Raw genomic sequence first — 15,070 nt, forward strand, 5'->3', positions numbered from 1 at the left:
GAGCTTATGAGAATTTCTTAACAAAAGCTGCTAATTATTCTCATCCTCCATTTTCGATAGATTGGTAATAATAAGTATATAGTGTAAAAAGATCATTACCATAAGACAATTAAAATCAGCTTTTTCCAATGATTCCACATAACATGAAGAAAACATTCCCCTGTTTAGTTTCACCCAGTGTTGTGAACAAATCCTTCTCCGATTGGTCAAAAGTAGAAAACCTCATGAACTTTTAGCCTTATGAGACTAGAGGCCATGAGACACTCACCAAACATGTTGCCAATGTGCCCGTTTTTGGTCAAAGGCCGCAGCTCGTTCTTCCCCCAGGCGTAGCGCTTGTAGTTGTCCCAGGAAAACTTCATCATCTGCAACATAAACAGAGCAGACAAACTGGTCAGAGGACAGAAAGCAAAACCACACAGCTCCAAACCCCAGACATAATTCAAGTGTTGTACTGTGGCTCAGAGCCAAACAGAACCATAGCTTGTTGCTCAGACAGGATTAAGGGCATTCATGCAATAAACACACATAATGTGCACTGCTATACAATATGATTGACTTTTCCCTGCAGCTACTTCTCCTAAATTAAAGATTGAATAATGTCAGTAGATGGAAAGCCAGACATTGATGCCCTTTAACTCCACTGAAAAATATATGTGGATTTGGTGAGATGTGAAAAAGGGAACTGTCTTTTTCCGCATTAAAACAGAGCCAGCAAGACAGGGAGTTGAACGATGAAGGGACAGGAAGTGTAATCTTTTCAGCTGAAATCAGAAAAGTTGAGTCGTGATGCTTCTCTGCCTTTAGCGTAAACAATTACCTTAGTAGTTAAGAAGCTTGTGAAGGAAAGTTGGTTTGTAATAATCTAATACATTCAAAGACATTTAAAAACAAATATGAGAGCATAATAATACTGGCAATGCCGGTGTAGAGCTCGCACAGGTTCAGAAAAAAAACTCTACTGATAGCTCCCAGGTTATTAAAGTATATCTGAGAAAGCAACAATTCATTTAAACATATCTGTGAGGCATTGCCAAGGAGATATCACAAATCAGAATAAAGCAATACAGAGAATTGGGCCAGCTACCCACCCGTGTTTCGCAGGTGTAATGTCTGCTATGCTCATTTAGCATATTGGCATGCTAACATTTGCTAATTAGTACTTATTCCCTGAAGTGGGGCATAACGTGATGTACCAATAGTCATGGACATTCATTTAGAATGGGAAGTTCTTAGGAAAAGTTGGAGGTTTGTCAAAGTTAGCAGGTCCAGCAATATATGTACTAGTTGTTGGGATGTGTGGAGTGGTCGACTCATTGAGACTCATAAGGTATGGATTAGTGTGATACCTAGAACATATTTGTATTAGATTATAAAGGACATCAAACAACACCATCACCTTCTTGTTGATAAAGACACACTATTAAGTTCTTTGTGAATCTTGTTTGCATTGATATCTCACATGTATGTCAATAAAACAGTAGTTATGTAAGGCTGTTTCCTCATGATTCAGCTTCTATTATGAATTTGCCAGCAAAAAAAATGGGTTTTCTTTCAAGGAAATTATAAAATGTTCTTCAAAGAGACCTCATTTTGCATGTGCATACGAACAACGAATATATAGCATTGAATACATTGAAAACTATTACTAGCTGCAAGTATGCAAGTGTGCTTGACTCAAGTGCTTTCAACTGATATGACATGTTCATGAAATTCAATTGTCTTCTTGCATGATCAAACAAACTTGAAGAGAAAATCCCTTCACGCAATCTGTCGCAAGATTTCGAACAGATGTTGAGAGAGGTGTTTGATTTGGATTCTCACAGCGCGACAACATCATCTCTAATATCGAATACAATACGGGACACCTGGCTCTCCAGAGGTGAGCTTGTACAGGCCTGTGAGAAATGGACAACATGAATCCGATGACCTCTGACAAACCCACCAGCTGAAAATCCTGTCACCCAAAAAAGCTCGTTAGAGACACCTCAGAGAATACAGCGATCAAGCCGTTTCTCAAACTGAAACAACCACAGTGTCCAGGAAGCCGAAACAGCGACTACTGGTCAGGGAGCTGGGATTTGATTATAGGTTAATGATATTCCATTCAACCATTTGGAGGCAAGTGAACCAGTTACTAGGTTTGGGATTTGTGCCACACATTAAAGCACAACTGGAACACATTCATAGATCAGAAGGAATAACACATCAGGGTCATCTTTGTTGTTTTTTCGTCTATGGCATTACATCTGAGGAAGCAGCATTTTAAAGAGTACTTTCTTCATCTACAAAAACAAATACTACTAATGTATGCAGGAGCAATATTATACAATGGAGCAAAAACAAGCAGACTGTATGATTAAAGCAAATAGCACCAAGGAATCTTATGTTCTCAAAAAGGTAATCATTTTCTTCAAAGTGATGGAAGAGCAGAAATACCCGGCGCTAGTAAGATTGTGCTCTGACATAATGTTCTGCCTCCGAGCACGTAACACAGCTAAATGTCTCAAGTTTTATTTCCAAGTGACTCCATCTTTTATAATGTCAGATTGCCTCGTTCCTCTGGAAGCTTCATAAGTAAAGAAACTAAAGTGAACGGAGAGAGGTGTTTGAACAAAATGCTGGCCTTGGTACATTTTAGAACTCCGTGTCCCTAAATGTTTATTTGAGGGAAGTTCAGACTGTACGTTTTAGAGTTTTTGCAGAAATGATCAAAAGGCATAATGGAGTCTGTGAGAGAAGCAGGACTTTACGACCACACTAGCAACTGTTGGGGAAAGTATAAAACAGGCAGATGGGATGCTCAAACTGCATGACTGAAGGCACAGAGAATGTAAGATGGCAGCATTAATCATCAATGGCGGGACTCTAAAAGGAGCTAAAAGAAAGCAGCTGGCATCGAGTGGATTTGATGGAAATTCTCACGGTCTTATAGATGATTGATCAAAAAGAATAAGCAACAGATCAATCAGAACTGAGAAAAGAAACCCTGGATTGCCTCATAACTTGTCGCAAAGTATATTCTGATGGAGGGATCACGAGATCTTGCGTTAAGAAGTTTTATTCATTCAAAACATTCAACACAGAACGCAATTTCATACCTTTTCAAGAGAAAACCGGACAAATGATGAATGGATGACCAATGAGCCTGGAATGATGTTTTATTAGCTCAGGGTTATTTTTCATTACTTACAAAATGATATACAAATTAGAGCGACCTGGGCCAGGGTAAGAAGCATATCATTATATGGGCTAATCAACTGAAAATTATTAATTTAGGTTTTTTTCCTTTAATTAAACTCACATCGGTATGGAGGACTCCATTGAATGGCTTGGGGATTTTGCGCACACACTGAAGCAACGAGATAAATAAATGTTCCGTAGATTATGAAGTACCTTTACTCGGGTTCAAGGCAATCACTATGTGAAATGTGAGCGGCCAGGTAGTGTAAACGTGTCAATAGTGTTCAGCCAGGGTCAATTACATCTTCTAAAAAAAAATACCCATAGTGTTAAAAAACAGACTGTGTTAAAAGGTTTCGGTAACTGAATAAAAATAATAAAAATATTCCCAAATACCAGCACAGACAAAAGCTATGTTTCATGCAAAAATGTGAGCAAGTTGAAAGCCACAATCCACAAGAATATTTAGCTAAGTCTCCTGCTGCGACTGCAGAAGTTTCATTCCACTGGAGGGAAACAGATATCAGGCATTGTGTTTTCACATCCCTGCTGTTGTGCGCTGCGGAGAGTCAAAGTGTGGGAGGACCAGGGTCACACAGCCGTAGGATTTCTGATGTAACAACCCATCATCACAGCACACACTGCTGTGATCAATAACTGCAACCACGGCCCAGCACGCCACCCACAACGCTGCCTCTCCAAGAGAGCCAACACATGAATGATTCTCTTCCATGGGCACAAAAAGCAGAGTGACTGTTCTCCGGTTTGACTAATTGGCTGGTTGTTGGGCAGAGGAGATCAATAACTAAACACAGAGCCAGCGATTAAAATTAATCAGGGATTGACCAGTGGTACAACACCATAGCGTAGGTCAGACGTCCCGTGCTGCTAATCAAGTGATCCAGAACATCAACCAGATCATAAGGTTGCATAAGGGATTTCATGTACGCTGCATTAACTCAAAAGCCCTTATCAAAATCTCTAAGGAACAGATGTAATAGAAAATCTTCAAACTGTAGTAATATTCACTTTCCTTCTCCACTTTAAAGAAAATAAACTATTGCTCTCTTTGAAACCACCAGAGCCCAAAAATAAGTCTACTAAAAATGACTTTAAGAGCTATTCTTCGCTATACTCGAAATCAACATGTTTGTAGTTTAGATTGTAACACTTCTAGCGGAGATTACACCACATGAGGGTTCAATTATCTCCGTGTTGGTCTTTGCCTTAATAGAAAAGCACTGAAATGGTCTTCAGGGTTTCCTCTGCATCACTCCGAGCATTAGTAAGTCTGTCTGGAAAAAAATGTGAATAGCACGGGTGCTTAAAGAACAAGAATGACCTTGATAGTCCATTGCGTGAACACTGAAAGAGAAGTAGTTTAGCTCTTACTTTGATTTGAATATGCAGATCTAGCAATCTATAGCTACCGTGGACCACTGGAGTCTTTTAAAGCTTTTCATACTGGTCACTGTGCAAACGACATGTATCCAACCAGTTGTTTCAAAGAGGCAAAGAACAATGTGGCAGTGAGAACCTAAACAAAGACATAATGTATTTAAATTAGAGATGTCCCGATCACCTTTTTTTGCTCCCGATCCGATTCCGATCATTTGATTTTGACAATTTGCCGATACCGATTTTTCCCGATCCGATCTTTATGCAATGCATTAAGAGAAAAAAAAGCATTCAAGTTGTCCCTTAAGGTTATTTTTTCTTATTTAAATTGGATATTCTATCCAACATGGATACAGCTTCTTTCTTTCAGCATTGGATCAAAACAAAATAAAGCTTATCAGTACTCGTTAGCTTACTGCTACAATTAGACACTGCGCCCACTCTGTTGCCAGATTTGAAAGAAATAAGCAACCAGGTCTATGAAAACAAGCCCCAAAGAAGCAACACATACATGATGTTCTGTAATTTGAAACCAAAACTAAGGCCTCAGGATGACTTTAAGACTTGAACATGGTCATTTTTGTTTTGTAACATTGAATACAACATTTAAAAAAAAGTATTTATAAAACTTTTTTTTTTTTTTAAATCCCGATCCCCGATTTTTTTTCTCCCGATTCCGATCTTTTGAAAATCACGTAATCGGCTCCGATCCCTGATCACGTGATCGGATCATCTCTAATTTAAATAAAAAAAATAGATAACAGCTAGAGAGGAAGAGACGGTATAAATGGATGTTGCCAGAGGGAGAGGTCTTAATCTGGAGTTCAGATGAACTGATAAATCTTCTGAAGGGTAAGGCTGTGCTAATATTTAATAATCTAACCAACGGCAAATCACAGTAACCGTAAAACAAATGGTTATCAGCATGGGGGGTTTCCCGCTGGGTTATTCCCATAGAGTATCACTGTGTTTTCTTTTCATCTCATGACTTGCTGCACAACAGTTGACACTTCGGATCAGCTGTTTCCACTTTTTGATCTTCAATATAAACTATTCCCTGGGAACACTTCCTGCTCGGTTTCTTCTCCTAAGGGCTTTTAAAACCCGCTTCCTAGGATGACGCACTTCAGTTAAGTTAAATCGAGTCGGCACAGATGGTCTCTCTGAGGCTTGGGTTTAAGAAGTGCAGGTTATGGGATACAAGCTACTTTCCACACAAACAGAATGTATATTTTAAAGCAAAAACTATTTTTATGTAGCTGCCTCTACAAATTCACATTGAGTGCAGTTGTTGCTAATTAGCCAACAGTGTGGGCAGAAGTGGGCTGCTCCACCGGTGAAGATCACACTGATTCATTGTGAACATGGTGCTGGCAGCTGGGCTTGTACTCGGTGGCCCCTGCGTTGCCCAGGAGAGGCAGCACTGCAGAGATTAACTGGTGGGCTGAACAATGTGTTGCTTTTTCCGGAAGACTAATAAGAGCAGATTTTCCGCTGAGAGCACAGCAACTTCACTCCTCCCCCATGTTGTCTAGCCGTGCGGGTTTCTACAAAGAGCCCAGCTGAGCAAAATATACAGCGCAACACTTTTCTGATATGACAAAATGTTACATGCCAGATTTTCTCTGACAAATTCACAATGCTAAATTACAAGAAAATGGGACAAAAAGCCTAATTGTGGTTAGGCCTGAAAAGTAAAGCAAAGGTTGTCATGACCACGAAGTTGAAATCTACTCTAAAGAAAGCTGAGCTGTATCCTGCTTAGTTGTTCGTGTTTAGAAAAATGTAGGGGAACATTTTTAAAACCAAGCTAAATTGAAATAAACATACATTATACACATGATCACACTTTCAAGGGCGGTGGTGGTGAAGTCCATAGGGACTTGGCTTGGCAACTGGAAGGTCACCAGTTCAAGTCCCGGAAAGACCAAGTGCTACCGAGGTGTCCCTGAGCAAGGCACCGTTCCCTACACTGCTCCCCGGGCGCCGTACATAATGACTGCTCCTAACACTAGGACGGGTCAAATGCAGAGAAACCGTTACATAGTACCTGTACTACGTAATGACAATAAGTTGAATCTTCTTCTTCTTCAGATAGCTTACAGTAAGATATGTTTTAGTTGTCAAAAGTAACATTAGAATTTTTAGAAAATAACATTTCGGACTCCTTGTGCTTTACAGCCTTAAAAAATGTCTCCAGTGGAGTGGTGACAACATGAAACTATACTTCCAGAACTCAATGTTTTGTATTCCCACTGGGACTGAGCATGTTCCCCTTGTGGCAATGTCTGACACTTAAGAGCATCCATCAAACAGCATGCAATATGAGACCAGAAGCAAATATGCGCTTTCCATCATCGGTTTCTCTCAAACTGTTTTCATAAATATGGTCTATCGTACTGAATTATTACCACAAAAAAAAACATAAAACAGAACACATCCAGAAACAATGCCACCATATAACATATGGAACAGCTTTAATCAAAACTGAGTAAATGTTGTTCAGAATAGTATTGCTTATATCTTCAACAATTAAGTTTTGGAAAGCTTATAGGGAGTCCGTTCCTGTTTTTGACACACCCCCACACCCCCCCCCACCCACCCCCACCCCCACACACACACACACACACACACACACACACACACACACACACACACACACACACACACACACACACACACACACACACACACTGTATAATGCATTTTGTCAAATGAGCAATCCCTCTTCTCAAAAAATTGACAAACTCTTGTAAACACTTTGCTGACCACAGTCCTTTTTCGTGGCTAAAACATCATGGATCATTTCATACACATGAACACGAGTCCAATAAATAAACATGAGGCATGCCTCAAAGCGCACCTGACACTTTCCCGCCCTACACGTTTTGTAATGCGATTGTTATGTTTGCTTTTTCGACCGAGGCGTCCCTTTAATCAGGGAGGCTTTGGAAGGATCTTGGATAATAAATCATCGCAGCATGGCAGCCCAGAGACAGTGCTGCGTTAACTAGGTGCTGAGTCAACAAGGTGCTGAGTCATCACCTGAAACCGAGCAGACCTTTGGCAGAGGAGATACAGAATCAGCTTTTTCCCCATCATTTCCCCCTGAACTTCTCACCTAACTCGCACATGTCCTTCCCCTTAAACTTCCTCCGGCTTTTAGTGCAAGACCTGCTCTGGAACAGCCATTTCCTGCCTATGAAATCCACATTCATGGTGAGCGGTGACGGAGCCTTTCAAGTCTCTGGAGGCCAGTGAGGTCTCATCATGAGTCAGCACAACCCCTGTGGTCAATTACAAGAAAGTCCCAAAACAAGAGCCAGAGTTGGGCAACCAGGCACCGCGGGGCTGCAGAGCAGTCATGCATGGAATTAATGAATGTCTGAAATCAAGTATAAAATCAGATGACCATATGACGTCAGTCTGGTTCAGAAGAATGTTTGCAGGGAGGAAGGCACCATGGAGTAAAGTGTGATTGTCGTATGGTAGTATGAAAACATAGAAATGCTTAATAAATCTATGAATTGTTAACTAGTCCTGCTTAAGCTTTGTATACTTTCTAATAGAAAAGTATTCCCATCTACATTACAAATCTTCCATGTTCAGAAAACTACGTGCTGCCTTATCTTTGATGTGTGTCTTTAAAAAAGAAAACTAACTGTAATAAAAAACACAGATTAATATCATTTTAGTATGAAAACTTTCCTTTTAAGGCTGGACTCAGCCCCAATGACCTCTACCAATAATTTACAGTAGCCTCTATGTGGCCTGAGAAGAAAACGTTGGCAAAGCATTCCCTGCTGCTCGTTAAACTCATTACTGTGAGCCAATGGGAATATTTGAAGGAGACTTAAATTAGTGTATCAAAAACCTTTTATCAACTCAAATTATTATGGCAGCTTGTCATTGAGAGGAACAGAGACTTCAGTATAAAACAACAACCTGAAAATTACACCCATGACGCAATATATATATATATTTTAATGAGTTGTGTTATTCAGAATGATTCACCAACCCTTACGTAAAAGTGGAGAAAGTATACACTGACACCACCACAGGCGTCTGATTAGAACACGTCTGCACAGTTCTTGTAATTAACATAAATTGAGTAAGCAGGGTTTGGTAAACTCAGAAAAGCTTACACCCAGCAGCAAAACAAATCATTTGAGTCAAATCGCTGCTGCAGACACCTGGATATTAGCTGTAAGCTTCATTTGTTCCTGAGAAGTATCTCTCGTGGGATTTGTCCAATGGGATTTTCAAGCCAACTATTGGTTTCCCAATCTTTTAAATGTACATAATTTTCCAAGCATTTTAACTAATCTTTACACAATGTACTGTCGTTTGTACAATCTTAGCACATATGTATACGCCTGTGTCCCTTTCTCTCTCTCTGGCAGGTGTCCTTGCCGCTCGCGCCAAAAAGAATCATTAGCTGAGATATGTGGCCGGCGCCAAGTCGTCTCCTGAGCGTCTCACACTGGTGGGTTGACTTCCTAAACACCATGGAAGATTTGTGCCAAGAGAGAGAGAGAGTATCGCCACAAGGAACCTATTAAGATGTCTGGACGCAGGTATTGAATTGTTGGAGAGGTACACCTGGAGTATAAACGTGTCTAACTGGCCCCAGTAGATCCAGCCGGTGATGAGTAATGGAGAGAAGGAGGGACATGAAAATAGAGTCGTGAAGAGACTTGGCTTTGAAACTGTACGAGAGCAAGACCTTTTCATACTTAACATTATACACAAGGACTGAATAATTGAACAGTCAAACTTGTACTCAAAGTAAACGATTTAATCAGCATTTCTGCACGGCCACCTGCAATATTTATGGGTTTAGCGTCAACACGGATCCCACTGTTTGTTTTGTCTATAGATATTCATAAACATGTGGGGTAGAAAGAGATAAGAGCAGCATTCAAAATGTTAGAAAGCTTGTTGACATTGTGGAGCATTAAGCTACTTTACAGAATCTGTTATTTAGATTAAAATATTGGATTGGCAAAATACTACAAATTAATTCCAGTTTTGCTTTGTGTCTTCTGGATGCGTAAATAAGCAATCATTTTCAAACTTAAATAGATTGATAAATGTTTAAATATTTGTTTGAATTATATCTCCAGGCTTAAGCAAAGAGGGGTGAACGAGTTCTTTGATTTATGAGTCCCAACAGAATTAAAAATCAACAGTAGTTTGGAAAAAGCCCTACAACAATAGTCAGTAAGTTTCTAAAGGCGAAGTTATTCAAATAATTACATTGAGTAGAATGGTTTTGCTCCATTTGCCAAATCAAGTACTTTTCCGCACACTCAGAGCGTCAGTCAGTGCTCAGAGTGACAACCCGGGTGAAACACTGGATTAACGTTTGTTTTTCTCAAGCTGCTCTTTCCTTCAGACGGAGCTCTCACAGCTCCAGTCAAAGCGTGATCCCTTCTGTCTGTTTCTCTGGATCAATGAGCCGACCCAATCAATAGACCTTGCCAGAAAAGTTAGCGGTATCGGAGATGGAGTGGAGAGCTGATTGGTCTCTAAACTTCATGGAGTCAATGGAACTTAAACAAGAAATATTGCACACCCAATACTTCTCCAGACAACCCCTGCTGTCCTCCCTTCTCAATCATCTTGCTGACAGCAGCTCTCTGCTCAACAACAAGCAAGTTAGGCAATTGCAGGGGTGGTGAGGAAATTGAGGGGTTAGTGAGAGTAAATACAAACAATAACAGTATTATAAGACATAGTTAGACAGGAGAAAAAGGAGGGGGGGAACACTTCAGTCTGTAGAAATCTTCAAACAATGCTACAGGCATTACCACCAACAATCTGTAGGGTGTTCAATTAGTAACAACCAGAAGAAGAGTTTTACAAGATGTTATTTTGAGAGGAAGAAATACTAGCTCAAAAGCACCAGGGAGAGAAATAGGGAGCAACATAGATGTATCAAGGTAACATGAGAGCTGGATTTTTACAAAAGAAGTTCAGTTCTAATGAAGTGAGACTAATGACCTGGTTTTTGCTGTCACATGCCTGGTGTTTAGGTTGTATTCACCTGTCGTATTATTATGAGCATTTTGACATTCAACCCAGCAGACTAGTGGAGCTCTGAGTGTGTCAGAATCAGAAAGTTACCTAAAAATCCACTCAAAAGTGACAGGCTGTACCTTATGTGAGGTCATCCATATTTTTAGCTAGTCTGCAGCTCATTGGTCGACCCACTGCTGCTGCTGCTGAGAGAGCGACAGAAGAGGTCCTGACGTTCGCCATAATGTGTTGGTATGGCAACTTATATATGCGTTAAGGTAATCAGCTGAGTAACACTAATGGGACCATTACAATCAGCCTCCCACTGTCAGAGACTCAGCATACCATCATCCGTATAGGGAATTTGATGTAAGTGTTGTAATGACTTTTTATTAGTCATATTTAATAGTTTTGTACTTTTGGTTGGACAGATTAATTAGAGATAACTTATCACCTTAGGGCTTTTCTATTCTATACCGGCTGTAAACTTTTTTTTCTGAATAATTATTTAAAACACAAGAGTCTTGGGACTCGCAGATGATCCGCCTCACCACTGATTTGTCTTCATTTAACTTGTGAGGTTTGAGTGAGAAAATCATTTGGATACCAAAAGTTGTCGATGGTGAATTAGTTGTGAGCGCTCAAAATATAATTTCCATAGAAAAAAGCAATGAAACCAATTGATTTATTACATTTTTGCTGTTAAGAGCCAATTTGAATACCATAAGTGTTTGTTGCTGCTTAATTCGATTAGAAGGATGCGGCCTATGAGATAAAACTAATGAGAAATGAGTTCATTTATTGTTACAATCCATTATTTTCAAAAAATAAAAATGTCTGAAAAGAAACAATAAACCACCACCAACACCTTACTGTCCTATACAAATCATAAATCATATGGAAGCACTTAATAAAATGGATGAAACAGCCTCTGCTTTCCATTAGCAAGCATGAAAACTAACAGACCTCCTAAATTATAATTTAATGACAGGGCCTGCTCATGCCACATGTAAAAGATAAGCAGAACATCCTCTTGAAGGAGCACTCCTTTAATATATTATTACTTTCAGATACGGGCAATTTAAAATGCAAGATGCGCTTTTGCTGGCCTATAAATGCAGGTGGAAAATTGTAATTTTATTTTTTCCTTTGATGTAGCTGAGAGACATCAGTCACCTCGCCAGAACAGGGAGACAGCCCCATTATTCTAACTTTAATGAAACCCCAACTCAGAAACGAGCCAATTTCAATGTTCAGACAATAAACCCTGCACTTCGTTATCCTCGTGCACATTCACACACAGCAGAGCAGGCTGTCACTGCGCGCACACACACACACACACACACACACACACACACACACACACACACACACACACACACACACACACACACACACACACACACACACACACACACACACACACACACACACACACACACACACACACACACACACACACACACACAATCCCCAAATATCATCTTCTATTAAAAACAATGGGAGCCTACGCTTTTGAGCGGATCATGACTATATTAACACATCAATGTTTCTCTTAATAGGAACTTTAAAAAGGCATGTTGTGACATCTGGCCTGCTGAGACCCTGCTATAGAAACTGATAATAATTCACAAAAATATGTTATTAGAGATGAATGTCAAAATCACCGAATTACAACAGTTGCAAACTACAAGTATATGTATTTCTTATGCATTTTCCATTTCCATAGCTGCTGTTTCAACAATAACCATTTGAAAAAAAGACTATTCCTGCAGTATGGTTCCTGAGCTCTGGGTTTTCCAGGGCAATACAGATTGTTGGAAATATTAAAACATGTAGAGGTGATATATTAGTCAATAGAAATGTTGACAAGAAAACTAAGATCACTGAAGAGATTAAAAATCGTTATATACGTCGAAGCTACTTACAGATCTAATCACACGGCTTATAGAAACGTTTTAAGTCCTGTATCAGAAAGTGATAGGTTTAGTTTAATGTTTGTAGTTCCAATGACAATATCTAAAACCCTTTTGCCTGTTTGTTAACCAAGAGAGCACATAACCACGACCACATTGTACACAGAGCAACACATTGTATCATTGTTGTGATGTGAAAGCATTAAAGCCCTTTGTAAAGCCTACAGGGGATTATTGATCACTTGCGTTCTGAAGTATCATTTTTTTTTAAACACAAACCTTGAGGGGAAGAAAGAGATTTACCACATCCTACATTATCATGTCTGAAAAATAATCCGCTCTACAGAAATAGCTGAGAGCTTACCGAGAATTGTATCAGAGGAACTCGAAAGCTACACGCTAAAGGTCGTATTATACTTGTGACAGAAACACTTACATGCTAAGCTATCGATCCACCCCAAATAGATCAAATGTCATCAGGTGCGGAGTTATCAGAGGCAATAGCAGTTCAGCTGGAGAACAATTCAATCACAAGTACAGAATAGGCCACCCTGTATCCTGTAGTCTATCATAAACTCAGCCATTGAGCCTCAGGAGGAGTCGGTCTTCCTTCCAGTGAAACAAGCACCCTCAGAAACACCAAATGTATCACCCCTGCCCCCTCGGATAACAGCTCTAACACAGAAGTATGGGATGGTATTGTAAGGAAGGGGTGACAAAGGTTGGAGGGAACAAGTATCTACGGTAATAAGTGCTGCTCAACTCTCGAGTGCGATGTGAGCTCAGGTCATCTCTCGATATACTGTACAAACACTGAAGGTGAGTAAACAGGAGTAGGATACACAGACGGCTTCATTTCAGAGTCATGGAGGGGAAATATAACTTAACACAGACACACAGAGCACGTAGGCCACTAAACCTATCACAACAAAATAAAACATTAATTGTAAAGCAGATTTCAAACCAACTCACAAGCGCTTACAACGGTTTGGCTTATTTGAAGCACATATATCATCACATGTTTTTGTTGTTCGAAATGTACGGTTTACTGCACTTATTTTAAGTTGCTATTGGTAAAAAAAAACAGCTGTATCAAATGTAATGTAGAATTGAGCCAAGTTGGAAACTGGAGAACATGTGTTTTTCTTTGGTTATTGGAATGGAGGGACTCACTTTTCAACACAAGGTGTGTCTGCAGACTCTACATTACCGATTGTTCTCACAACAATCACGAAAGGTTTAAGTGGCCTTCCTTTCCATTATGTTGGGCTTAACTACTCAATAGGGTGAGTCGGCAGTTTTCTCTAATAGATACCACCTCATTTAGAAGAGCCATTAAATCGAACAAATTGCTATCAAAAACCACACACAGTTCAAATATATCAGAATCGGTTTTAGTACCAAGTAGGTTTACACATTTGATAGGAATTTGCTTTGGTATATGTGGTGCATATGAAGACATATGGTGTTGGAGGTAAGAAAAGTATTTAAACAGTTCAAGATACTGCCTTCAGAAAACAGTCCTGTCCAGACAACTAAAAGGTTCAAAAAGAAAAGTTTGAACATTTGAAACAGACAACACCTTAACAAAAGGAAAGAGGCTTTTTAATTGTCCAGGGAGCAAGAGGCAGTCCTTTCCTGTCACGGAAGGGCGTTGTTTAAGTTTAAGAAACTCTGCTGGCTTCCAAAACCTCTTTCTTAAGTTTTTAATCTTTATCTAGACTCAGACTTGTATCTGTCAAGTCAATATATGGGCTACTAAAATAAAATAAAAATTCTTAAATGGCCACAAAAAGAGTGTAGAAGTGAATCTGTAGGGATTTTTCGTTGTTTACTGTTATTATTATTGTTTACATCATGGTAAACGGCATCCTTGATGATTTGGTTTCATTTTCCGTTAAAGCTTATGAGTCGATCAGAAATGTGTTCTTTCATAAGCTTGGAAACATTCTGCTATATTACTTAATGTACTACTCAGACACTAAAGGTCACAGTGACTTCTATTATTCCCAGCTTATAAATATAATTCCTTTTGCAGGTTAATAACGTATGGTGCCATAATGAGGCAGAAAAGATTCATATTGGATATGAAAAGTCTTTCTGTGTATAAAGCAGATCCATTACCACTAAAGCAACCCAGATGGCAAATGTATGCTGTTTAAGATTAAAGCTTGCCGAACAAAGCTAATGCTACTGCATGATACACTTAATGTGTTTTAAATGATTGCACAAAGTTCCACCCAAGAATCACAACTGAAATCAGCTGCGAGGTGGTCGGTCCCTTGTGTTCTTTAACCGGCAGCGAGCAAGAACATGGTGTTAAAGCAGCTCTGTGCCTCAGTAAAATCTTTTTGTGCTCGAGTTTCAATCCATTTCACCGCCTTAAATGTGTCCTGGGAGCAAGAGAAAATGGGTTACAGTCCATGCAATGCCTTGCTTTTCTGAGAATGGCCATAACAGAAGATCCACAGAGATAAGAGCGAGAAACGCATACAAACCAAGAGGTCCGTCTTGGCTGTTTGGCGAGAGATTATAGTTTCACCCCTTGATCT

General features: G+C 39.6%; 1 protein-coding gene across 3 annotated transcripts in view; it reads right to left on the reverse strand.

Moving 5' to 3' along the window:
• Positions 1-15,070, reverse strand: part of LOC307045851 (mannosyl-oligosaccharide 1,2-alpha-mannosidase IA) — a 196,914-nt gene that overhangs the window by 115,113 nt on the left and 66,731 nt on the right. For all 3 annotated transcript variants that reach the window (XM_079691834.1, XM_079691832.1, XM_079691833.1), the window contains one exon: positions 269-365. In XM_079691834.1, the coding sequence (XP_079547960.1) occupies positions 269-365 (97 nt within the window). The remainder of the gene's footprint in view (positions 1-268; positions 366-15,070) is intronic.

The sequence above is a fragment of the Notothenia rossii genome, assembly GCF_949606895.1.
Source record: "Notothenia rossii genome assembly, chromosome: 7".
Classification (NCBI taxonomy): Eukaryota; Metazoa; Chordata; class Actinopteri; order Perciformes; family Nototheniidae; genus Notothenia; species Notothenia rossii.